General features: G+C 33.8%; 2 protein-coding genes and 1 long non-coding RNA gene across 3 annotated transcripts in view; 1 reads left to right on the top strand and 2 right to left on the bottom strand.

Annotated features, from left to right (window-relative positions):
- Glurb (metabotropic glutamate receptor B) overlaps positions 1–26,913 on the bottom strand; it is a 323,110-nt gene that overhangs the window by 72,047 nt on the left and 224,150 nt on the right. The gene's annotated exons all lie outside the window — the stretch shown is intronic.
- Positions 1–26,913, top strand: part of LOC138185788 (uncharacterized) — a 273,806-nt gene that overhangs the window by 36,514 nt on the left and 210,379 nt on the right. The gene's annotated exons all lie outside the window — the stretch shown is intronic.
- Positions 16,029–26,913, bottom strand: part of LOC138185787 (metabotropic glutamate receptor 1-like) — a 50,044-nt gene continuing 39,159 nt past the window's right edge. Inside the window, exon 3 of the mRNA XM_069124984.1 lies at positions 16,029–16,484. Within this exon, the coding sequence (XP_068981085.1) occupies positions 16,432–16,484 (53 nt within the window). The 3' untranslated portion in view covers positions 16,029–16,431. The remainder of the gene's footprint in view (positions 16,485–26,913) is intronic.

Here is a 26,913-nt window from a genome sequence, read left to right as displayed (position 1 = left end):
TGAAAGATACTTCTTAAAGAATTCTTATGAATTTTTGGACAATAATCGTAGAACTGTCATCACGATTAATCTCTGGGATTTCAATTGTTGTTACTTCTTCGTTTTGTCAACTGTTACAATTATGAATTGTCCAGGTAATTCAAATTCTAAAATTAAAGTAAGAAATACGATTAAATTTAATTTTCTTGCTATGCATGTTTATTCCAAGGGTAATTTATGGAAAGTCGAAAATAAAAGCGAAGTAAATCGAACGCTTCTATCAACATCAGTCAAACGTCATGTCATCGAGTTAGGAATTCCATATTTCGAGTTTAAGTTTCGTCGATATCGAAACGCGTTTGTGATTCGATAACATTACTCGACTGTGAAACAAAAGGATAAAAAATCTTCCTGTGTGATTTCACGATTTTTACTTTTTCTTTTAGCTTCTGTTGACATTTTTTCAACTCGATCGCGTTAATTTACATGTTGAATTATCCTCGATATTTCTCGATTCGTGTTAGCTCTCGTCCTTCGCATATTGAGTGATCGAATTACTGTGTTTATATATATGAAGATTGTACGTATAATGAAAAAGCCACAAAAATTAAGATATCTTTTTAATTAAAGTTTTAAGTAATTAAATTATAATAATTCGTAGCATTATTAACGATACCTTCTGTATCTTTCCTTCCATAATTTCTACCGTATATACACTTCTTTCATAAGATAAAAATATCACTTCCGTTGAAATTTGATAAATCACGCAGATTTCCTCGCAAATCCGACAATTATCGAAGAATCCTGTGACAAACGGAGTCTCTGAGAAATTAAAGCCGTTAAGACGAATAGATTGCGATCGATTCAACGGTTCAGAAGATCGCAGTACGTCTTGTGTAGCAGCTGGGGCCTTCAACGTTCGTCGCAGGATGGAACCAGGTCAGAAACGAAGCTGAGCTTTCAGTCGAGAACAGATATATATAAAGAGAGAGAGAGAGAGAGTGGAAGTTGCTGTATCCGCTGTGAAATATCTTCTCAGCTATTTCTGACCTCGGAGAATGAGCGATTGTAGGAATACAGCGTCAACTGAAGCTCGAGCTCAATGAAAGTATTGTGAATTGGAGAGTACACCATAGAACTCTTCGCGATTGTATTTCTGCTTGCGATGGCACATCTGGTACATCTTTGTCTGTGTTGTTTGGACTTCACCAAATTTCTTCCTCGAGAACTCACTTTCATACTGTGGTAGATGGTACATAGTAACTATACCATATATAGTTACTATGTGATCGTGTGGATGAAAGTTGACCCAAACTGGCTCGTATCTCGTATGCATACTGCATACAGTACGCTAAACTGCACGCTGTAACCTGGAATTCCTCCTTTTATCTAATGATCCTGCAGGCGGTGAATACGTTGCCAATTCTCGCAGTGAATGCCTCTCTTATCGTATCTTTAGTGTATGAGAAGTTCACGAAATAGACGTGATTACTTCTCCACCGCTCGAGTAATTCTTCCATTGTTTATAGTTTGGAACATTACTTTAGCGATTGGAATATTTTTCATTATTTGGAGATTTCAAGAAGGATGCGCTTTATTTTATCATTGTTGGTAGTAATAATTTTTTTGCAATACGTAATTAGAATCTTTCAGTTTGTATGGTTTGCTGCTCTTGCTCTTGCTCTTTCTTGCTGCTCGTTTCTTTCATAACTTGGAATTTTTCTTTTTTATTCAACATATGAAATCTCAACGTAGGTTTGAGAATTAATTGTAAATTAATGCAACAATTGTATACTTTGCGATTGAAATATTTATTAATTTTGCTGCTCTTCCCAACTTTCAACTTAGAAATTATATTTAAGTATCAGAAGAACATGATGGAATTCGATTTGTGCAAATTTTGGAAAATAATTCTTCATGCAGAAAGAGATCATCTTCTTCGGAAAATGTTCGCAGTGACACGATGTTTGAGAACACAAACAGCAGAATTTCTGGTCTGTACGTACTTCTAGCAAACTTAGATTCTGTGCAATAAGTTTGAAGATTACTGGTCATGAGCTAGGTTAGCTTCGACCTAGAGTTTCAGCCACTGGACAACGAGTTCCACTTAGCTCTTTGGGGATTTTGACGGTTGTAACACAATCTTGTCACCTGCGTGTCGGTATTGTGCAAAACAAGCATCTTATTGTACTTCTCTACCCTGTCGAATAATTATTTGACAATAGCTATCACTCAAGCAAAATTCGTTCTAATTCAAAATATTCCATATGATGCAGTAGAAAACGACTTTTTATTAGAAATATTATTTCTAATATTTTATTATTGCATCTATTATTTTATTAGCGTAATAGGGCGAATATACAATGATTTATAAGGATTTATTATACAGAAAGTATTGAATAGAACTATTACATTTGGAATTACTTTGATGAATCACATTTATACGGTATGCGAAAGGTCGATAATTAACGGTAAGCAGAAATTTCTAATTATGCGCTCCAAGATAGATAGTGATTTCCAATTAGCAGATAATTAACGTATTGCAGCAGGATGATCAGTATCCTGTAATCTTACCGTTAAATTCGATATCTTTCGATACTGCAGCGGCTCATAAAACGAATGAGCGATAGATTTCCCACGTGTATTTCAATTTGTTTGTTATGTTTTAAATATATCGGGCTGACCTCTTTGACAGAACGTACAAAATGCTTTGAAAAGTAAAGAGCATACGAAGTTCACACGTCAGCCAATTATTTTCATCAGACGGGAACCAATTTGCACGGTTCATGAAGTTAACTTGCGTGAGTGGCTGAAATGAAAAATGAAAAAAAGGAGCAAAGGATATCGAGGCCTGTTAAAACAAACGTAACTCGTTGGCTCGATCGTAACTGCTTTTACTTGCTTTACTGTGATTCGTTCAGCTTTTTATCGATTATTTCCTGGATTATCGTGATGATTTATTTAATGAACGTCCATCGTGGATACGCTACGCTACGATCTCCTGTTCGCAAAACAAAATAATTTCGTCATTTGGTTTAAAAGGAAATTATTTAATCAGCCGTGCGCTGCACAAACGATCGATGTACTTAACGCGATCAATGATTTGATTTTATCTGAACCTTTTCATCGTATTCGACAATTATTTGTCCTCTTGCTTTTGTCTCCTGCTTTTGGTTGGATCAATCGTCTCTGCACCTTGATTGTATCACATTTTGAAAGCCAGCGTACACGCTAAATTTATTCCCGCTATTCAATCGTGAGCTTAGTTATGGAAATTGAATTTTAACGACTTCAATGGTTCTTCTTTCTTTGAACGTGTGGAATTATCTATTAGCCTAGAAATTTGTTATTTGATTTTCGAGTTGAACATGTATCGTCTCGTCCTTTTTATAATTTAAAAAAGAAGAAAGATAGTTGTATCTTTGGTTGTCATAAAACTTCATCAACCTAAAAGCGATTTTTGAAAGAAGCTTATATTTTTCGATCTTACAGGTTCTTTTCATTTTCAGCTATGTCATATCAAAATACTGTTCTTTAATCATAAAATGACATTGACCGTGAAATCAGAAAGTTAATGAAAGTGTACTTAACATGTTCTTTCTCTGTGGCTTTCACATTTAATAATAGAACACGCTTTTATTATAACGAACAATTGTTCGAGACCGCATCCACATAACAACTATACGTAACTAAATAACTCGGATGAAATCCGTCACAAGGTTTCTCTCGTAGAAATGTTGCGTTTTCTGGACGCAAATGTCACGTTGTTCGCGAGTGATGAAAGTTATAATTCGCCAAACTATATATTCTGTGTGCCAACGTATCGTTGCACGAATGCGCAGAATTTAGTTTTTGAAAAATACAACTTGCAACGAGATCCTGTACCGTTTTTTTATTCAGTTGGAGACACTCGGGGAAATTGCGATTTATCTCCGTTTTTGTTGGTGCGGCACGATTGAATTTCATAGCATGCGTCACGATTTATCAGCCCTTAAGCTCTAATGACTCGTGAAAGAAATCGGAATTAATCTAGCCGAGTTGAGTCAGGTTCCGTTTTATTCGTTGGGACGACACGAAGGTAAAGATAAATCTTTAACAGTGCATTTACCACCGACACTACGCTACATTTTCTTCACGCAGGTGTACAGGATTTCCATAATTTACCAATCATTAAACTACGACCATGAGATAATGACAGAGGTCGTCATATGTTATTCATGGTGTGCATGTACAAAAGAAAACGCGATACAGCTGTTATCATTAATCTTCTTTAATGTTTTCCGAGTGCCCTACGAAGAAAACGTTGTATCCAAGAAATAAGAAATTTACGATTTGTATGCATTATTCGTTTGTATTTCTACTAATTTCTTAGAGAAATAATGGTTTAGCAGATATGTAAAGTTTCTTCTATTTGCTTTCTGACCAATCCTCGTTCCCGAGTTCATTAATTCTTTTCGTATCTTTAATGATACTATTGAGGGGCTATTCTACTCCAGATCTTTGAAGACGTCGGTTTTTCTTATACTTTACACAAAGAATAACATTTAAAAAATACATGTACAAAAATACAAAATTACTTAGCCTTCGAGTTTCGTCAAATCATCGAGCATTCCTTGAACAAGAAGGAAAAGTCCGTCTTTATCGAGTGATGAAAGATGTCTAAATTTCCAGAAATATGATATAATAAGTTCTTCTAAATTTCTTCGGGTAATTCCACTACGAAAATGTAGAAAACTAATTCATTTGATAACGTAGCAACCGTGTACTCAATTTTAGCTGTAGCAATGCGAACGAGCTATAAGACAGACGCAAACAACGGAGAGGTTAATCAGTCAAATTTAATAATCCGCTCTCCAAGAGCTGGCTCGATGATTTCTCTTTAATTATATATGCGTTTGAGGGTAGAATTTTATGAATATTCAGGCAAGTAATACGTGGAAAATTCGCCGAGTGGCTCTCAGTGCTACTTGAATTTTTAGCAATGTTTGCTGAAGCTGTTTTTACCGCATGCCCGTAATTGAATAATGTCGTAATAATTTGAACTTGTTTGGTCATTTTATACTGTGTTCCGATATAATTATGAAACATGCGATAAAGTCGTGCCTTTTTAAAGAAGTATTGATATTATAAATAATTTTCAAACGTAATCAAGCAATAAATAAATATATAACAAAAGAATGAACCGATTTGAAAATTTGTATACAGCGATAAACTGAAGTTAATCTTTCTATTGTTTGCAAGCCATCAATCATCAGAGGTTTTTCAAATTTTGCATTGCTACATTGTTGGATTTCAAAATCGGAGTATAATATTTTATAAATATAAGTATATTTTATAAGTATAAAGCCATTCCGTTCCAGAATAAAATTACTTTTATCCTTAATAAAATTAATTAAAATATTCAGCAAAATTTTGTGAAAGAATTTCGTTCTACAGATTTTGGGTCTTTTATAAAATATTTATAATGGAAGTATTTTTATTTCTTCAATATCTTTATCTAAGTAATCATAGTCGTTAATAGAAGTTTAATCAGCAATTTTAAAGAAATTATCAAATAGGATTATTATATTAATAAAAACAAAAATAGCTATGTATTTCTAAGATAATGCATTGAACATCTCCTTGAAATATATTTCTTAAAAAAAAAAAAAGAGCATGAGGCATTATAAAACAAATACAGAAAGAACAAATGAAATCATGAGACTACTGAAATTATTTGCAACCTTGTCCTAATGTCACGAATTTAGGATAAAGAGAGAATCGCCTTTCATTAGATTGGCGTAAAGGAAAGTGCCTATTGTCACCACGGAAACCACTTTATTCCGTATTGTGGTTATTTCTTCATATGTGTTAGGTGACGTAGTTAATCGATTTTCTTTGTTCATGTTCCCGACAATGCCGTGAATAGAGGCGAATTTCCGTCTTCTTGGGCTTAGAAAATCAATCCGCATCTCGTGCACATGACATCCTCGCACTTCCTCATTCAACCGCATATTCAAGGTCCTTATGGTTTATGCAAATCTGTTCGATAATGCGCTTGTTCTTTTAAATCTACATTTATTCGTAATTTAAGACCGATTGAAGAAAGGCAAATACTGCTGTAATTTCTAAACACTTTAAAGCTAAAAATTGTCAATGTAGAAATTAAGCAGCAATTAATATAGAATTTAATTAATCTTATTTCACGTATTGTTCTCAGATTTCTAGGATATTTTTCTTCAAATTCTAAAATATTTTTCATAGCTGCAACTTCTATTTCTTCATAATCCTATCCCACTCTTTTTTTAGTTTTCGTGATTTCTTCATTTTTTAACGTTTATAAATCGCCATCCTTATTACTGAAAATTATATTTCTGAAATTTGACTACCTTGTTATCTAATTATATTAGGTTTAACACTATATTACTTTGATTATCGATCTACACATGCCATGTACATTGATCATGCATCACCTAATCCTTCGAATATTAAGATGTAAACTTTAATAACTTGATAACTTTAATTCGGTTTGTTCAATCCAGCGTATCAAGATCGAAGCTAGCAAAGTACCAAACTTCCATTCCGTGTAATAACTCATTTCTACTATTTTCTTCCGTGCTTTGATCTGTCAAACATCTTATTCTTATCACGAATATCAATAATCTATTAATGCCTCAGTGGTCATCGGTAACCTATTTTTTTCTACTAAATAAAAGATAAATCTCATGGACTAAAAAACTTTCAAGAATATGAATGATTTAGATAACATCGTGAAAAAAATATGCGCAAATACAATATAATATTTTGCAAAAATAAAATGCTATGACGTAGCATACTTCAATATGCTACGGGTTTTAGGACAAAAGACACATACATAAAATTCAACGCGTTAACTTAAAATTCAGATTCGACTAGAGAATATTCCATTGTTTGAATATAATTCCACAGGAAGTTTGGTTAGTGATAATTCTGTGTAAAATTAGGTCTTCGTCGACTTATGACGACGAGAACTATTATTCAGTCGAAACTTTCTTCTTCGTTAAGAGCTCATAAAGCCATATTCATAGTTGGCTCTCATCTGATCAAGAAATTATTTAGATCCGCGAACGTGGAGGCTATTAACGTGGCCGTTTGGTGTATGCGCTTTCACAAAGTTTGCAGCTCGTGTACATCTTTTGCGATGCTTAGTCGCTGCTAGCATTGGTTTTCGATTAATTAGCAAGTCGTGACGTTTAACCGGATCACGGGGATCAGGCTACGCGTTTGCAACTTTCAATGGCGCCAATTTTAAAAGGAAGTTGAAAACTACGGTATAACCATATACGAAGAAACTGTTTATCTGCTACAGAGTATCAAAGATCAGAGTATCTCAAAGAAGAATTTGCCGTTTCCGTGCGCTAATGATTAGAGACCTTGTTAAGACTGCAAATGTTATATTGAGAATCCTGTACAAATTTTCTCTTCTTTCTAAAAAATATCATTCCTGTATGATAATCATTTTTCTTTCTTAAATTGAGATAATTGTAAATTAACTTGTTACAGTTACAATTAATGTAAAGTTAGTAGGTTTACTTGTTATAACTATAATTAATAAAGTACGATTATTATCGTAATACAATTTCTATTTTGCATTACTATTCGATAAATGATCTCTTTTGTTTCTCCTTTATTCTTTATTTTCTAGTAATATCAAAGTGTCAGAAATTTCATGTAGAAATTTATTTCTTTTTCATTTCCCTTCGTCGTAGACTTTCTCTCTCACTCAATCAGCCTCCTTTGCCATAAATTTTTCGTGCACTGCCTTTCCGCTCTTTGGGATATATTTCTCGTATTTGAAGTAGAGGATGAAGAAGTTGGCTATGACTTATCATTATTTATTCCTGGTGGAATTTCAACCGTAGATTTCCACACATGCAGACGCTTGTATTTGCGATCACAAAAATATGAAAGGTTCTGAGCGTAAGGTAGGCAAAATACTTTGACCGGTGTCTAGATGGCCTTGCCGTTTTTCAACGAAGACATTTTCATAGGATCACGAACATCAATTGACAAACTACGGGTCAATATTAATGATAAAGATAAAAGAAAGGGTCGAAATATCCTGAAAATCACAATGTGAAGAAAATACTGCTTTCCTCTATTGATTATAAGGCAACGAAATTATTTTTGCCTTAACATTAATGGCCAAGTTTAAATCATTTTTTCATAAAAATATTTTGCAGCTTATTTTTTTAAATTACTGATATTGATTATTTCAATTTCCAAATGTTATATGTACCATCTGAAATAGCGAAACCATTCCTGTTTCAAAATTAATTTCTGGAGCTGGATAATTTATTTGGAAAATATTTTACAATTCAGTTTTCTTCGTGAAATTATTAATATTCGTTATGTTAATTTCTAAATTTTGAACAGAATCATTTTATCTATGTGAAATATCTTCTAAACAACAGCATTCTATCCAATTTCTCAGTTTCTTGTTAAAAAAACGTAACGTAACGAAAACAAGACAGAAACGATTAAATAACTGGCACACAGGAAAAATTTAAATACTACAAAAGGTTAGAAACAGTTTAAAAAATGTCACGTAGATTGAATTTTAGCGTAGAGCAGGAATTTTAACTAATCTTTTTCCTTCAGTTGGTAAAATATCTGTGAAACAAGTAACATTTCCGTCTTTTTCGTTTCGAAGGGACCAGCAATCCGCCAGAGGCAATTATATTCAAAACATGAACAGACAATTTCAACCTTTTGATTAATTTTAAATTATTTTCTGACAACGGGAAATCATTTTCTAAATAATTTCCTGACAGTTCGATGTTTCGAATGAAATACGCGTAAGTAAGGAAAGTTTCGGTAATTTTTGTCTTTGACGTAATTCTTCGACGAACTCATTGGCAAATTGAGGATATTTGTTTTTATAAAAAATACTTTATTAAATCAACTCTAAGGGAATATAAGAATTATTAGGAAGAGACAAACTGTGCCCTCTACTGAACATAGGATTTTTATCCTATGTATCGGATATTGACGCGTCTTTGCGCGTATGCTATTTTCTTAAAAGATGTAATCTTCAAAATTTCAGCTTTTTATCAACAGTTAGAATCTCGTGTAACTCGAAAAATAATAAATTTACAACGAAGAAGAATTTTACGTGGAAACTAATGTAGAGCCACACAACTCTTGGGCTTAATAAATAAAAAAAGAGAAATAACAAAATATACGAAGTATCAAAAGTATAGTGCTTTTTATTATACGAACGTACTTGATAGCTAAAATTACTTTTGTACTGAGGTTCCATTTTCTTATCTATATTGTGAAAAATACCAATTTGCATAAAAATCTCCAGTTTACCCATCAGTATCGATTATTACGTGGTGAAGGTGCATTTAGAAGCGCCAGGTGTATAGCGATAAGAACAGGCGAGTTTTGTTGTGCGGCTGCACGCTAATGCGAATGGAAGCCCGAGGACTATCATGTGTCCTTTGAGAGTACTCAAGGGAAAAGGTTGCATTATATAGGGTGCTTCTGAAACCAAAGTTTACGAGTTTATGTTGGTCGGTTGCGGGGTAAAGAAAATGTTTGGATAGAGGCCTGAGGAATGCTTTCTTCCTAAATTAGAAATACTTTTTGTTTGTAACGAACTTTCGAAGGCGCGTCGCCAGTTTATAACTATGGTCAACAATGACTTTTATAAGTTATATTTATATCGTTATTATTAAGCTGCGAATTTTTATGATCGTAACTAAAGAAAAGTTTCATCCTTTGATTTACGACGGCCACGCGGGAAAGATATGCGAAGTACATTTTTATTCATTTTTCGAATTTTATGTCGCTCGGAGTTGCTGGAAATTGTTATGCTAATTTAACTTAATCAATTTTAGTTTGACTATGAAACTTCCTCTCTTTCTAATGTTACTTGTATTTTTTACATATTTGGGACAGTGACAAAACGAATATTTAATCTCAAATTTAAATAGAAATATAGTTTTTTTTACGCCTTATTGACGAATTATTTCAAGAAAAACTCTACATCTTTTCTTTCGTATATTTCTGACCTGAAGACCGCTGTTACGAAGAGAATAGAATTTAGTGAAACAACAAAATTTGAAATAAGGGGAGGTTCATATTATTTTGCCCTTGAATATAAATTTTGTTTTGGATTACGAGGTCTAAAAACAAAAGAGTTATAAGAAGATTTCTATTGGTGTTTCTTGTAGCCTTCAGCTAGAGCTACACACCAAGGTTAACTTTTTGGTAATGTCCTTTGCTATAGATATATGAAATTCTATGATTCTTCTATTGCATTGTAACACTGTAAGAGTGAGGATCTGGATCAGCATACACTATACTTATATTTATACTTATACTTATAACTATATTTATTTCAATATATTTTTCTATTACAAATTCATCCACTCGTTCTTCTATCAGTCAACCTCAACAAATTTAAAAATTACTATTCTGTGAAAGATAGAAAATATGACCCTCTTATCATGTTTCTCATACTTTGAAAATAATCGCTGGAAAATAATCTATTATTATTTTAATTAAATACATATTTATCTCTTTAAAAGTCTGCAAGTAATTCTTGTCAGCTGTACTAATGCCAATGTAGCATAAACTTATATTAATTAGCCTTGTTAGCGAAAATAATATTTTTTGCTGATTCGCAAATAAATTTTGATGATCCAGCTAGTCTTTTTATTATAGTACTAAATTTCTCGTAAATGGATAAGCGTCCACAGTTTAATTATTGCTTGTACTTTTTTTTTTGCTACTTCCGATGTCGATTTAAAAGCTTCAGAGATTTATACAATTTTTAAAGGATTTTTAAACGGAGAAGAGAGAAAGAGAATTATCTTAACACAGCTATATAAGTATTTAGGAAGCAGTGATTTTTCTTTCTATCGCGTTTGCATAATTACCGTAATTATACGTGTTAAGTGTTTCTCTATTGTTCTGCAGCTTAATTATACCGCTCGAGAGTTTCTTAAAAGTAATTACCCTGATCAATGGGACCCTAAGAGATCGGCTGCATAATTTTCTCATTTGTTCCCGTGCTTCGAAGTGCACCAGAATGGAAACTAATCGATACAGTTTGTTCTATATTGTACAAAAGCTCTCTTTGATCATCATTTTATCATCATTTACATGTTTGTAGTGAAGGAATGATTATGGTAAGATCGATCTTGATAAAACAACCGGAGCAAATATTTGCATATTTTGTTTTTGGTCTGTCATCAAACTTTTAATGGACCATTTTATCGAGGTATCTCAAACGTTCCTGTTTCCTCTGTGCACTCATTGGAACTAATTTCTCCTCCATCGAGTCGATTAGGGGACTTATAAATTCCTTTTTGAACGATTGAAACGCATGTTGGTGTAACTGGTGCCTTTCAATCGTAATGTCATGTCAATATCTTGATCGATAAAATCATAAATTTTCGCGATAATATTGTATCTTATTATTTATACATTTATATCATGTATAGCAAAAATTTAATAATATTAAGAATATTTTATTTAATAATTTGTAATATTTTTGTGTAAATACTGAGAAATCAAATTGAATTACTTGAACATTCTTACATCCAAAAATAGAAAAAAGCTGTTCGCAGGAGAGACAAAATTGAAATTATTTTTCTCCAATTCCTAGCGGAAGAGATTAGTTTCAAACGTTATAATTAGACTAGGAATATTTATGCAAATTCATATTTTCATAAATACTGGTAAAGAACTGATAATCGAATAAGATAATAAATCATAATAAATATATACTTGAATAAAATAATCTAATGATAAATAAAATAAAATAATATCCGTTTAAATTTTCATGTTTCTTATATTTTTCTACTTAAACTCATCTCTGCCTATCTTTCAATATTTACACTCGGATCTCCATACATTCCTTTGCTAACGCAATCCTAACGTTCACAATGGCGGCATTCTTTCTGAAAGCATTTCAATAAAACGCAACCCCGTTTGTAATGATGAATCCGACGTAAGAATCGGCTTACCGGTTACGTAAAATAGCTGCTCACATTGCAAAATGCCTACGGGAAGAAACCATCTGTGATGGCGCAACAGATGTAAATCGAAGCAAGAGGGTACGGAATCGAATCGGGTTTTCTCGCGTAAATGGAAGGCGTATTGAAAACGGCTGATTCGATATCCAGTTACGAGCACGTGAATCGACACGTAGCGGCTCGAAGACATTCGTTGCTTGGCCAGATTAACATGACTCGTGTTGCGTTTCTTCACGAATACCTAAAGCCGATTATGCAGAGCTTCGCGTGAATCCTATTACCGAATACCGACATTCTGTGAAAGAAGCTGTCCATTTGGATTTCATTGCGTTGATTTCGATATTTAATTAAACGAATCATTGATTTTGTGATGGAGATTACCATTTTTTGAAAATCTTTCTTTTACTACGGCAATATTTATTATTAGATTGCGGACGTTTATGTATTTATAGGAAATTCAACCGTGCAAAAGTATATATTAGGTTGTCCGAAAAGTTTCTTTCGTTTTATGAGAAAATAATAGACGCACGACGTTTTTTGCTTTATATTATTTTGTCGCATAACGTACGATCCATTTTGTTCTGTTGAGATAAACACCGCTACATTTCACAGACTTGGTTTCACGTTTGTATGAAGGTGCACTGTTGTAAAAAACACGTTTGCGAAAGAAAGACACTTTTCGGACAACCTAGTAGAATTTATAATATGTAAAAATACGTAAAATAATCCAAATTATCAGTTGTAATATATAGGGAGCGAAACAAATCTATATTTAAATATAAAATTAATTAAATTAAACAATCTATATTTAATTTCTATATTTTAAATTAAATTATAATCTATATTTTAAATTAATAAATCTATATTTAATTTAGGTTACTACCTCCTTAATTTTTTTTAAACAAAATATAAATTTACATAAATACCCACTGTCTAATTGAAATAGAAATTAGCCAAGGAGCTGCTACAGTAGCCTCACGTTAGTTAGCCAAAATATCATAGTACAATTTACTCCTGTCGAGGTTTTTTATATTAATTTTGATTTATCCTATAGTGGTTTAGATTAATGCTTATACACACTACATCTATTGAAAGCCATTTTGTCAGTGTTGTACAACTTTCACACAACCTCAGAATTAATATTACACTGAAGACGATAAGGGAATCGAGTCTAGTATAAGGCAGATACCACATTATGCTGTTTAACATGTAAGATCGAACTACAACGAGGGTTGTCTGTTTGTCGAGCAAAACTATTATACGGAACTTGCGTAGTTGGGTTCGAGCGACATGCTTATATTAGACTGGCGTTTCATATCAGCGGATTATTTGAACGCAAATAAACACTTTTTATATGATTCAATAGAGATCTCTATTTTAGAAAAATGGATTATACCATAACACGGACAATTTAATTGATTGAAACGATGTTAAAGAAAATCACTAGAAAGATCTTTGGACTTTTCTTTGATCCAGCTTCTTATCTTAAAGTAGAACTTTTTCATCGATTTTTGGAATTCATACAATTTTTTTAAGATCACGCATGCTTAATGTTTTTATTTCACGTGGAATTAAAAGGAACACGAATGTAATAATTTTTGTTGTTATGTTAGAAATCAAAATTCCAATGTATTTTTTTAAATAATTTGTGCAGTTCATGGCTGAATTTCTTGTTTAAAACGAGAAACTGTTATAGTCCAACTGTTTTTCAAATAATTTCTAATAATTAATTTGTAATAATTTTCTAATAACAAGAAAGCACGTAAAGAAAAATACGTGTCGCATATTCTTTCAAGAACTACATCATAAATCATTTTCATAATGAATGAACCATAGAGATAATCTATAATCTATATGATAAGTTAAAAGTTCATCAACTGGTTTTTGAAAAATCTCGATGAAAATTTTGTTACGCTATATCGTACAATGCCTGAGAATAGGCTTAAATAGTTTCTACAGTTTCGACAAGTACACTCTAGAACTTACTACTATACTTAAGAGCTCGAAATTCATGTAATTCTTAAGTGTCGAAACAGTCGAGAAACAAACTTACATTTTGTTACTTAACTCTCAAAACTTTCCTCGAACAATGTTACAACCAGCACAAAATAAATTTTCTAGACAAAATTTTCCATCGGAAATTAAAGGTATTGTAATTTTGAGAAGACACAAAGGAATATCTAGGATATTTCATTTTTATTTCATATTCCCTCGAGAAATATCCAGTTTAACGAGATAACAATGAAACGAAAGCTATAGTCGAAACGTGACCAAACTGAGTTTCTCTTCCAACCAAAATCGTAGTCTATGATAAATGAAATTTGATACAATTTATTTCGTGAATCAGTCTGTTCAATCGCGAAAACCGGGATTTATTTCCCCCTATGTGAATAAAATCTCTTTTATTTCCTTGTTCCTGAATCCCTCCCCTTTTTTTCTACGATGATGCGGAGTATCGAAAATTGGTTTAATCTAGGATGGCGGTATCCTTTTATCTCCACATCTCTCCAACGTTGAAATAGCACTTTCTAGCCTCCAATTTGTTTGCGCTCAGTACACTCGCCATCGTTCCAACTTTTGTGTTGAATGTTATTCGTGTATAATCCACGAAGCTCAGATAAAACATTCGAGTTTTCGATTTCCCGTTTAAGGGCAGATATCACGTTCGATGTATATCGACGGATATGTTGTAATTTGCGATTGTTACTGTTTCATCTATTTTCTCCATTTCAAAATATAGATTTCCTTCCGTTTTTATTTTTCAATAAATTAAACGGAAAGATGGGAAGGCACAAAGAATAGAAAATTGTGATATCAATATTTTTGAAATTATTCATATAGAATAATATCTTATTAATATTTTATTCAGCTATTTTTATTCCTCAATTGCATTATGTTTATTATCCATACCTTTAATTCTCTAAATATATCATTCCAAACTACGACAATTCATCAAACTGAAAAGGCAGAAAATTATTATAATGTGAATCCTTTGAAAATCATTAATATACTGTAATTATTAATATATAATTAGTGTATGTAATATTATTTTATTAATATTTTGAGCATTCTCTATTCTATCCTTACATTTATTGTGCCGCTGCATCTCCAAATATTATCCAAAACTGAAGTAATTCCTCAAACCGCAAACGGACAACTATGAGTGATACCCAAGGTAGCTCTCAGCGCCTTCATACTCACCGCTAATTTCACGCTTAATTATTACACGATACGCGTAGCTCAATGTGTAACCTGTGGAGAGGTCGTGCGGTAAACGCTGCTACTGAATAACAGAGAACCTGCAGCAAGTTTATGCGTCGTTAATAATTACGGCATATAGATGCTAACTGGACTGTAAGTCGAATGCTATCTCGCAGAACATTCTCGTGGTAATACAGAAGTCGGCGTGACCTGTTTCCTTTTGAGTTGTCTGAAACTACCAAATTTCTATCGAAGAAAAATTTTGATAAATATCTAATAGCCGAAAATTGAAATTATTATTAATTTGCAACATATACCAGAAAATATTTTGAGCACTGTTTTCACTTGTTTGATGTGGATTTCGGCACGTGAAAACAAATTTTTAAATATCAACTAAATCGGCAACATTGGATCTTTGGCAGTATAATACAACGAGGAATGCGCGGAACGTATCAATTTCCTATTTGAAAATCGGCTATCGTTTGAGTTTTATTGCAACCCTGTTAATCCCTCCTGTTCTCTTTCTATCGTTTGTATCTCTGGCAGTTGCATGAAACAGCTGTTCTTTGTTGCATGATTTAGCATTTGCATTCCATTTATTGGGATTTGCGGCGCGCGTGTTATGACGGTGATTAAAAATCGAACGTAAAATCGATACATGCGTTTCTATCGTTTCAATGAAACGCTGTTTTGTGTTAAGCTGTCGAATCGTTTCGTTTGTCTTCAGATATAAAGGAGAAAATGGGAAATTATATGAAAGGCTTCGATTATTTGAATATTTTTATTTTAGTAATTGTAATATTTTTAAAATATCTAAAATCTGCCATGTTTTGCAAGATTGATAATTTTAGTACTGAAAGTAAGTAGTTTTATCTTTTAAATTAATCTCTTCTCATCCTTGGAACGCTCTAATCACCGTGTCTCATTCGGTTAAATTATTGCTGGAAATTTATCATAGAATTCGACTGATTTTGCCAAATCGAATTGATTTACCTTGCAGCGCGTGTTCCTGCGTTAAAGGTTCGCGTGTTGAGTTAATATTTGACATAGCACGAAAGATCGTGGCATGCAACGAGCAATCTGGAAATTCAATACCAACACGCAGACATCATTAGCGATCATCGTTCCCAAGTGTTGGCAGAGAGAAGACTAGCTTCTGGAACTTCTGTTCTAATCACCATCTTATTAATTTCTTGCCTCATGATTTCTTTAATAGCTACGTAAGTAAATAAACGTTGACTGTTCATTGTTGTAACACGCTGTTGAGTAATTCAATTTGTGTTTGGAGAATTGAATCTGAAATTGAAGGTCAAACTAAACTTTAGTGCGAATACGTTTTGTCTCTGTTGAATTACAACTGTAATTTCTATTACAAAAGCAAGCTTAATAAGTAACTTAAAGACACAGAAGGGAAGTGGAGAAAGTGGCAAAATCTTTAGCTCGAGGAAATTGTAGATAAAGTTAAACTTTCAAACTTTAAAAAGATTTCTATAATTTCAAATATCAAACCGCAGTACTATACACATATACATGTATAGCAATATAGGATAGTAGTATATGTAGATAAAGTAAATACACTTATATCAGTTTCCTCTAGATTTTCCTTTTATGCATGTTAGGTACCATTTCTTGTACTTTGAGGATCTACATCTACTTTGAGGATAAGCAGCGCAACTGTATCGCTTTCTCAGTCTCTTTGCAGACCAGAATCATGCTTTCAAAAAATTTTGCTTTATTGTGATTTAACGTACAATATTTCAGTGGAACTCAATAACTTTATACATGAAATTACGTTCAGCTCACATTAAAGTACAGCCTCTTTATGTATCGTGAAGAAGTCTCTTTGTGAATGGCAAAATAAGAAAGAGTCAATGAAAATAAATTTCCTGAGAAAGAGAGAGAGAGAGAGAAAGAGATTGGAAGATGGAGGTAAAAACGGTTGCGAGGCAATTTGAAAGTGACATTTTTTCGACTTTGTTTATCTTATACTACAACACTTTTACTGAGTCTCTTTCTTTTCTTTTGACAATACGTTAGGAAGAAAACGATATTCCACCGAATTGAGACACGAATACATTCATTATAATTACACTTTCACTATAATTTGATACGAGTATTGTTTAATAACGAGCTAATTAGGGTAAGAAGAAAGGTTATTAGTGGAATAATTGTCATCCCAAAGAATGGTAATACCAGACTAATTAGTCTGTTCTTTGACATATTATTCGGTGTGTTTCCTCGATCCCTCAAAGGCAGTCCGGTAAAAAATGAATCTAGATTTGACGTAGACTGGTTTTTGTTTTCCTTTGAAGACCTTCCTTATCGATCCATCGTTTCGATTTATTCGATAGAATGGTATAGCAATGGTATGACAAAAGTATAGCAGGAATAAGATCTTCGATAAGGAACGCTATTCAACTTACTCAGGGTCCAAGAACAAAGGCGATTACCTCGAAGGGGATGCTATTATCGAACTAAGAAGCGGAACTTCCATTTTATCATCTCGAGCACGATGATTTCCTTTCCTAATCGCCTTCCCTCTTGTTTCTATTTTCTTTTCATTTTTATTCTATCCTTCAATCGATGAAGCATCGATGTTTCCAGAATGGATGGCGCCATTGTGAAATCTACTATTAAAATTCGTTTCGCTTCTACCAGTATAAGGAACAGAGCTTCTATTTTGTCATCGCCAGCACTGTAATTTATCTCCTATTGCTCAGTTTTTTTGTTTGTTCTCACTTTTTTTCATTTTTACCGCATTCTTTGCATCCAATAAAATACTATCTTTGATTGTAAAATTTTTCCCCGGTTATTTGTCACATTCTTTTCGAAGTAAGAAATGGAGGTTTATTTATTTTTCATTTCTCTGCCTTTCTTTATATCCTTAAATCGTGTTCGAGTAAGGATATTATTAGAGGGAGAGTCACAGTCGTGAAATGTGGTCAGGAAATTTGTCTCGTTTCCCTCAAAAGCGCTAGTGGACGTAATCACCGAATGTCGGAACGAGTTACATCAAATTTGGCCGAATATACGTCCTTTGATGTCGTTTCTCAGGCTACGAATGTTTCAGGTCTTTTTTCTAGGCCTGGGCAAAAATTGCTCGAATGAAGAATTTATTTGTATTTTGCTATTCTTAATAGATTATACCCGTAAAATATTAAAAACAGTTTATTTTATAATAATATAAATAATTAAAATATTATAGATAAAAATATTATAAATATGTAAAGAATTACGTTATTCTGAATATATTGACATATAACATTTTTAACTCATTGTCAGTTGTGCTATTTACTCGCAGAAGGATTCTTAATTTTGTTTATTTAATTGTTTATGTAAGAAAGATATAAAACAGTGTAGAAAAGTTTGTTATTTCTAAGAACCTTTATATATTGGCGAGAAATTGAAAAGGATTTTCAAGAACAGCGAAAAGAATAAAATTGTACGGAAACCTCGAATAAGATGCTATAGTAAATTTTTGTCAAAGTTGAATTAACAGTAAAGTACTACTAAGTACTTCTACAATCCTTGTTGACCATTCTAATATCCACAGGTTGCAGATATTTCGTGAGAAGGCGATTTAATATTAAACACAAGAAGCACGATAGGTATCTTAAACTCCTGCAGCAGTGTATCTTAAAAATCGCTTTTTCCCAATATATGGCAAACGTGCTTTGAAGCCTTATTCAAGTTCTCTATTCAATTAATATACACGTTTCTTTGTTTTAATATTACGTAATCAAATCTGGGCTAACAGGAAATGACCCGCTTTGTGTCAGATATCGTCTTAAACGTCTACATATTTATTATTATTACACGGTAGTCTTAGTTTATCGAAGCAAAACACGACAAAATGGGCACGACGTACGGGGAATTCCTTTGGGAAGGATTAATTTAGATACTTGCAGGGAAAGGGAAGAACACGGAAAGGCAGAAATTTCTTTAAGAAACGAAACGCTTCGTGCGTAGCTCACATTAAAACGAAAGACTTGGGATGAAAGGAGAACGAGAATGAGGTTTACTTACGAAAATAAGTCTCGCTCATTTGGTTAACTCTACTTCCAAACCAACTGACTTAACTTCCTAACAGATCAAAATTGCACAACTTTCAGTCTTACCTGCCCCTCTGGTTTACGTGGGAAACTTTTATGAAAAAACTTTCTCTTCTTTATCTAACCACATTTTTATTTTCACGTTATTGCGTGTAACGCTTTGAACGTGTCCGACGCAATGTAACAGTAAATTTTAAAATCATTGCCCTCAATTTTATTGCAGGCTATCGCAGTTTCAACACCTGTGTGTTGATCCTCATAAATCACTCGCATAAAATATATCTTTATCTAAACAGTGTTCCAGACATACTCGTGTTCGACGTGTGCCAATGTTGTACATTGAATGGGAAAGTCTCTGGACAACGTTAATGGACCAGGTGATTGATACGATCACGTACAGGCTATCCTGTAATTTACATCGCAGGGTTTCAATATATTTGCTCTATTGTTGAATCTGTCCCTTTTGGGCAATAAAGTTACTAGCAGCTATTGTATCGTACGACGACCTTGTTAGAAATTAAATCTCGTTGTCGTGTGTATCTAACTCATCGTTATGCCTCTTTAACAATATAATTGTTAATGCGTTATCATCTTCGAAAACTCTTAGTTACACTTCTCCTTGAATGAAAGATTGAAAAATTAAGATTAAAAGATATGTTGAAAAATGTAATTCACTAAAGTCTAAGCAGTGAGATAATAAATAAAATTTAGATAAATATAATATTACTGGAAGAAAATTTCCATGATTTGTAAATTACAAATAAATAAACAGTGCATTCGATTTATTATCTTTCTATTTATATTCGATTTATTTTAACTATAATGTTAATGGGCAGAATTTAATAAAATAAATTGACCGTAAAAGAAGTTGTAAATAAAATATTGCATTAGATCTTAATATATTAAGTATTTAACGTTCTTATATACTAATCCTTTTTCGGTAGCCTAACGTAACATTCTTAGAGTAAGGGCGCTCGAAACATGGAAGCTTCTGAGGAGAAGGTATCCATCATTCAGAAATCCTGGTATTTGTGTAATTTGTAGAATACTCGCAAAATCTATGGGTACCATAATACCTCATAAAATGCAACGCCGTACTAGAAATTCAATAATTCATGCACAAAATCAAGATACGGTTGCACAATTGCTATGAAACTTACATTACAATTATTATTTTTATATTAAAATACAGAACCAATATTAAAACACAGAACCAATTATTTTCTGCTTTACGATCAATTATGAAACTATTTTTTTTTTACTTTACATACTAAAGAGACCAAAACATATCATAAATACTTTTTAGACCAGTTTGTTTCACGTTGTGATCATTAATCGAGGTCCTGTGGCATTGTTTGCGGACCAACTCCGACATGTCAACATTCTACAGAGTTTGCAAACGGTCGAGAAACATTTCGGCGTTAACTGAGTCCATAACAAGTCGAAACTTGGAAGATGAAGCGTAAACAGGAGTTTTATGTACGATTTAGTCATTGATAAATAGTTGCCCAAGCATTTCGACAAATTGTGGGAAACGTTGTTTACAAAGAGGATTGTACAAAGTCTAAGAAACAACGGAGGAAGTTGAAACTTTGATCGAAGTTGTGGCACAAGTAGCTAGAAACGCTGTTACGCTTCTATTATTTGGACCCTTGATTAATCGTAATTGTAGAATTTGTTATGCTTCGAAAGATAAATTGCTCTTCGATAGGTTTTCGTAGAATTGTGAAAACTGGTGTCATTGTGAAGCTGAAATATAATGAACGTGTTATAATGGGATTTAAATAGGAAATGTTAATTGAAATCTGTTATTATACAGTCGGCGACCAAAATAAGTGGACAATGTTACTATACATATATACATATACATGTATACTTAAGATTTAATTATCATATGCCCACATAGAACATACATTATTTAGTAAATAAATGAAACAAATAAATATTTACATTTTGGTGTGAAAATGGCCATATTTATCGAAACTTTATTCATAGCAATTTCCACTACCAGTCCGCTTATTTTTGTACCCGATTGCATATATTTTATTACATAGAAAAGATGATTTTTTCTCTATAGTTTATTATTATACGTTATCATATTAAATATTATATTATATTATATTACGCTTTTATATTGTGTTTATATGAAGGGAAAATGTGATTGGTTGTGGTATTAAAAAATATTGAATTTTCTTTTGGGATTTATACTAATTGGAGAAGACATCGAGTGCTATCAAATTAAGACTCTCAAGTTGTTCAGCGAAATTGAGAATACCCAATCTTCTGCAAAATTTTAGCTATCGAATGCATTGGAGAGATGTCCATTGGGATCGAGGTCACTAATTCCCAATTTTACTTTTATCGTAGGAAAATTGCTCTAATGCACGCTAGAATTCTTCTTCTAAAAATAGACATAGTCGATCTGCTAAATTGGTGTTAGCTCTAATCAATGTAGGCAATCCGATGAACCATCTCGATAATCAAAGTATCAATATTTTTTCGTTTATGTTATCATAGTTCCAAATCACATTTGTTTGAAGACAAATTGCATAAAATATAGATATCTTTTCGTTTATCAAATATCCAAGCTATTTATAACTATCTTCAACGAACATAAAATCATAGTTCACAAAAAGACGAATTAATCTTCCAATTATTGCAACATTAAAAGCTAGATTTGTTTGAAGAAGAAGAAATCACATGAAATGTATGAAATTAGGGGAACATTCTCTATTTTCGTTTATCAAATATCCAAGTTCTGAATAGTTATCTTCAGCGAGAATATCCTTCATAAAGACATAGTTTGTAAAAAGAAGAATTAATCTTCAAATATATCTTCAAAAACTACAAGGAAATTACATAAAATACGTCATTGTAATAACGTTTCCTTTCCCTCAGATATCGAAGCTATTTACAGCTATCTCCGATAAATACAATCGACAAAAACAATCGCGCGGCAAGAGGTTAGTTAATGATCGTAAGTCACTGCCGAGGAAGCAACACAGTTTTATAAGTTTTTTAATTTTTTTTTTTATTTTTATTTAATTGGTTACATTCACAATTTGTCCAGTTTGGACATTTGGAAGAATTTTTTAGCTGTTAGATTATCATGTGGGTGGCTACCCCCAGTCGGATACCATCTTCGTGTTTTTTAGGTTGTGTCCTTTGTGAGGTCTGCTGGGTGTTTCCTTTTCAGTCTTCTATCCATGTTTGAGGTGTTGATCGTTTCCACAGCTAGCCGGTTTGGGTGTGTTCCTATTCTTTCTTTATATTTTCCTGCGTGTCAGCTAATTTCCTCTTTGACCGTTGGTATTCCCAGGTCCTTCCGTATATCCTCGTTTCTAACGTACTATGGGGCTTTACTATTGTTCTAAGAATTTTAGCTTGTACTGTCTCTATTTTGTTTATATGGCTCATTGCTGCTGTCCCCCATAGTGGTATTCCGTACGTCCAGATTGATTTTATGATCGTTTTGTATATTTTTAATTTATTTTCTATGCTTAATTTGGATTTTCGACTTGTTAGACAATGCATTTGTCTCCTTGTTGTCTGTATTTTGTCTGTTATTGATTTAGTATGCTGTTTCCATGTGAGTTGTGTTTCTAGGTGGAGACCTAGGTATTTGACTTGCCTTGTTTGCGGTATGTGCGTGTCGTTCAGTAGGATGTTTGGTGGTGTCTGTTTTCACAGTGTGAATGTAATATGGTTGCATTTATCGGGGTTTGCTTTTATTTGTTTATCTTGCAGTCACTTTTCTATTTTCGTGATATGTTCTTGCAGCAATTTGACTGCTGTTTCTGGGTTAGTGTGCCTGACTAGTACAGCTGTGTCGTCCGCGAATGTCAGTATTTTGCTATTGGTAGTTGTTGGTATGTTAGCCGTGTGTAGTGTGTATAGTATTGGTCCTAAGACACTTCCTTGCGGAACCCCTGCCTTGATGTCTTTGACTTCAGAGTATGTGTCCTTGATTTTTATTACGAAAGTTCTGCTGCTTAAGTAAGATTTTATTAATTGGTATATTTGCTCCGGGAATTGTTTCCTGATTGTTTGTAGTAGGCTTTCGTAGTTTATTTTGTCAAATGCTTTCTCTATGTCCATAAAGAGGGCTGTACAGTATTCTTTGTTTTCTAATGCTAGTATTATTTCGTTAATGAGCCTGTGCATTTGCTCTATAATGGAGTGTTTATTTCTGAATCCAAATTGGTGATCTGGTATTAACTTTTCCTTCTCTATTATTAGTTTTATGCGGTCGTATATTATTTTCTCTTGCATTTTGGAAAACACACGAAGTAGTGATATTGGTTTGTAAGATGTAGTTTGGTGTGGGTCTTTGCCTGGTTTAGGTAACATTATGATCTGTGCCAGTTTCCATAGTTTAGGAAAGTATTAGATTCTTAGTATTGCATTGAATATTATTGTCATTAGTCTTACCGCTTTTGGCGGAAGGTTTTTCAAGATTTTACCATTGATTAAGTCGATTCCTGGTGCTTTATTATTTTTTGTTTTCTCGATTATGTTTCTAATTTCTTGTGCTGTTGTTTTAGGTATGGTGTAGTGTTTGTTAGTTGAGGTACTAGTGGTTTGCGCATCCTCGTCCGTATGGCATTTGGGGTTCCTGTTGTTGATATTATGTGGTGTAAATGTGTTGCAAAGGTGGTTGTGTTTTATAAGTTGCGCGCTCCATTAAAATAGTATAGTGAATACGAAGTAGCCTCCACGGAGTTAACGAAAGTTCCAATCGCTGATGGATATAATATTAATCCCATTGCCTAGAAACCATCGAGAAACCGTGGAGAAATACGACTTGAAGATGCTTAAAGTATACAGTGTGTATACTTCATACATATACAGTGTATTGTAGTATCGTGGACTAAAGGCCTAAGAGATATCGAGTAAACCATGAACCGTGTCGCGAGAGCCGAGGCGCCGTCGGGCCTATCAATGTGTCGTCGGTTCTTCAATTGAATAGTTTCGTAGAAAAGGCCTACGTGACCCTGGCCACGAGTGGTTGCGGAACACGTGCGTGGTGAGCCTAAGAAAAGACAAAGGGATGCTAGAACAGTCAGTGTCAGTGGAGAAGCCAGAGAGTGTGATTCGAGAAGTCAGAGAGTGCGAGTTGCGTTGTCGAGATAGTGTTGCTAGTGTAACGTCAATTCACATCAGAGACCAGGCCACATACCACAGGCAGGATGGCGCCCAGATATTTGCACATCCTTGGCGCGTATCCTCAATAGTCTTAAGTACCCACCAGGGGTCTTGGAATTTTCATAGTTAAGGTCCTTCAGACCAAGTGAGTATCTCTTGTCTTAGGTTTCCTTTTACGTTTATTGTTTACTACGGGTTAACATGGAAAGTTGGTTTTCCTCACGTCTGGTATGTTCCGTTAGCAACTTTCTCACGAGGGCGGCTAAAACCCTTCCTGGTCCACCAACCGTCTTATTATCCAATCGGAGACGGTGTCTACTGCCCTCACTTCCTTAACCAAAATTGTCATCAACAAATCCGATAGTCCCGTGTCCTTAGACACACCCACCCCTAGCTTTCCTCAGACACAGGATCGTCAGTAAAACTTCACTTATTCTGTATCCTTAGAATAGTCAACATATTTTTACCGGTCTCTACCCTTATAACAGTCACGTACTTGACGTATCAGGGTAACTAAGTTTTACATAACGTGGTTGGAGTGAATTGTGATTTATGTTAATTCAGTGTGTATTCCATTGTGATTGCTGAATTCATAATAAAGTTTAATTAAAACAAAATTAATAGTTGTGTTACGACTCAGCCCATAAGTTCGTGCCGTTTTTCGAGCGGTTATATATGTTAAGATTGTTTACATACCTTTCAGTTTCATGAAAAAATATAATCCCACTCTCGTTGTACAACTTCTTCCCATTTTTCTGGTAGGGCCATTATTCCGTCTCGATAAAAGTTCTCTTGTTTTTCTTTAAAATAATTTTCTAAGCTATTTTTGAGAATGTCAATATTTTCAAATTTTTTACCTACTAAAAAGTGTTGTAATGCTCTGAACAGGTGGTAATCAGATGGGGCAATGTCTGGGGAATATGGGGGATGTGGTAAAATTTCCCAATTAAATTCAGACAATTTTTTTGTAACGCTTTTCGCGACATGCGGTCTAGCGTTGTGATGGAAGATAACGTTCCTATTCACTAAACCTGGTCGTTTTTCAGCTAGCGCTTCCCTTAATTTTTCTAACTGAATGCAATATTTGTCTGAATTAATGGTATCACCACTAGATAAAAGTTCAAAATAGAGTATTCCTTTATAATCCCACCATACACACAAAAGAACTTTACGTGGATGTAACCCTGGTTTTGCACAGCGTTCAGGTGGCTGATTTCGTTGGGACCAGCTACGTTTCCGTTCAGGGTAAAGTATCCACTTTTCATCACCAGTTACCAGGCGTTTAAGGAACGGCTCATGTTTATTACGCGCAAGTAATGACATGCACGCTGTCGTTCGTTCAAAACGGTTCCGTTCCGTAAGTTCATGGGGCATCCAAACGTTCAACTTTGACACCATCCCCATTTTTTTTAAACACCTATGAATCGTTATTTTAGGTATTTTCAGAACATTTGACATCTCTTGAACTGTCAAACTTCGTGATTTTTCAACAAGATCCCGAATTTTATCTTCGTCTGTCTGAGGAGGACGCCCGGAGCATTCCTCGTCTTCTAAACAGAAATTTCCAGCTCTAAAACGTTGAAACCACTTCCTACAGGTGCGAGATGAAAGCGCATTTTCTCCGTAAACAGCACATATGTTTTTCGTGGCAATTGTTACAGAACTTCCTTTCCGAAATTCATATAACATGAGATGTCGAAAATGGATACGCATTTCACTCATGATTTTTTACTGTTAAAAGTCACTGTATTTAGTATATTACGATCTTATACCCACGAAAATCTGCTCTAGCCTATTCTCGATCAGCTAAGCTCAAGTGCATTGGTCCCTTATCGCCGTATGTTTATAAATCGACACATGAAATGCATACACAAAAGTCGGCACGAACTTATGGGATGACCTATATTTCGTCATCCAACCCTCAAGTTTACGTAACACTAGCGTTGTCAAGAGAGTGAGGTCCGCGTGAGAGAGAGAGAGAGAGAGAGAGAGCGTTGGATCCGTGGTGACGAGAGTTGCAAATTAACTATTGAATTGTCTAAATTATAGTACGTTATTACGATTAGTTCATGTTAAACAACCATCGTTTTCTGTTTATTCAACATCTGTACAATCCATTCATTCCATTGTAAATAAATCACAATATTATATTTACGATACCACTGTAGTATCGTGGACGAGGGGCCCAGGGGCCCCTCGTGGGCGAGGGGTGTCGTGCGAATTGTAAACAAGCGGTTGCTGAGCGTATGCATGATGGGGCTTAAACAAAAGATATCAGACAAAATACAAAGGGTTGCTAAGAGACATAAACGAATTAACGGCAGTATGAGTTGAGAAGCCAGAGAGTGCGGATTGCGTTGTCAAGATAGTGTTGTTAGCGTTGTTGAGAGAGAGTTGAATTTGTGTTGACGAGAGTTGTTAATTAATTATAATACGTTGTCACGATTAGTTCATGTTAAATAACAATTGTTTTCTGTTTAATCCATTTCTTATTAATAAACTAAGCTAATTATTACTATATTTACGAT

Source organism: Bombus flavifrons, chromosome 12 (assembly GCF_040668555.2).
Source record: "Bombus flavifrons isolate JBK064 chromosome 12, iyBomFlav1_principal, whole genome shotgun sequence".
Taxonomy (NCBI): domain Eukaryota; kingdom Metazoa; phylum Arthropoda; class Insecta; order Hymenoptera; family Apidae; genus Bombus; species Bombus flavifrons.
The sequence above is the reverse complement of the archived record's forward strand: the minus strand, read 5'-3'. Positions and strand labels throughout refer to the sequence as shown.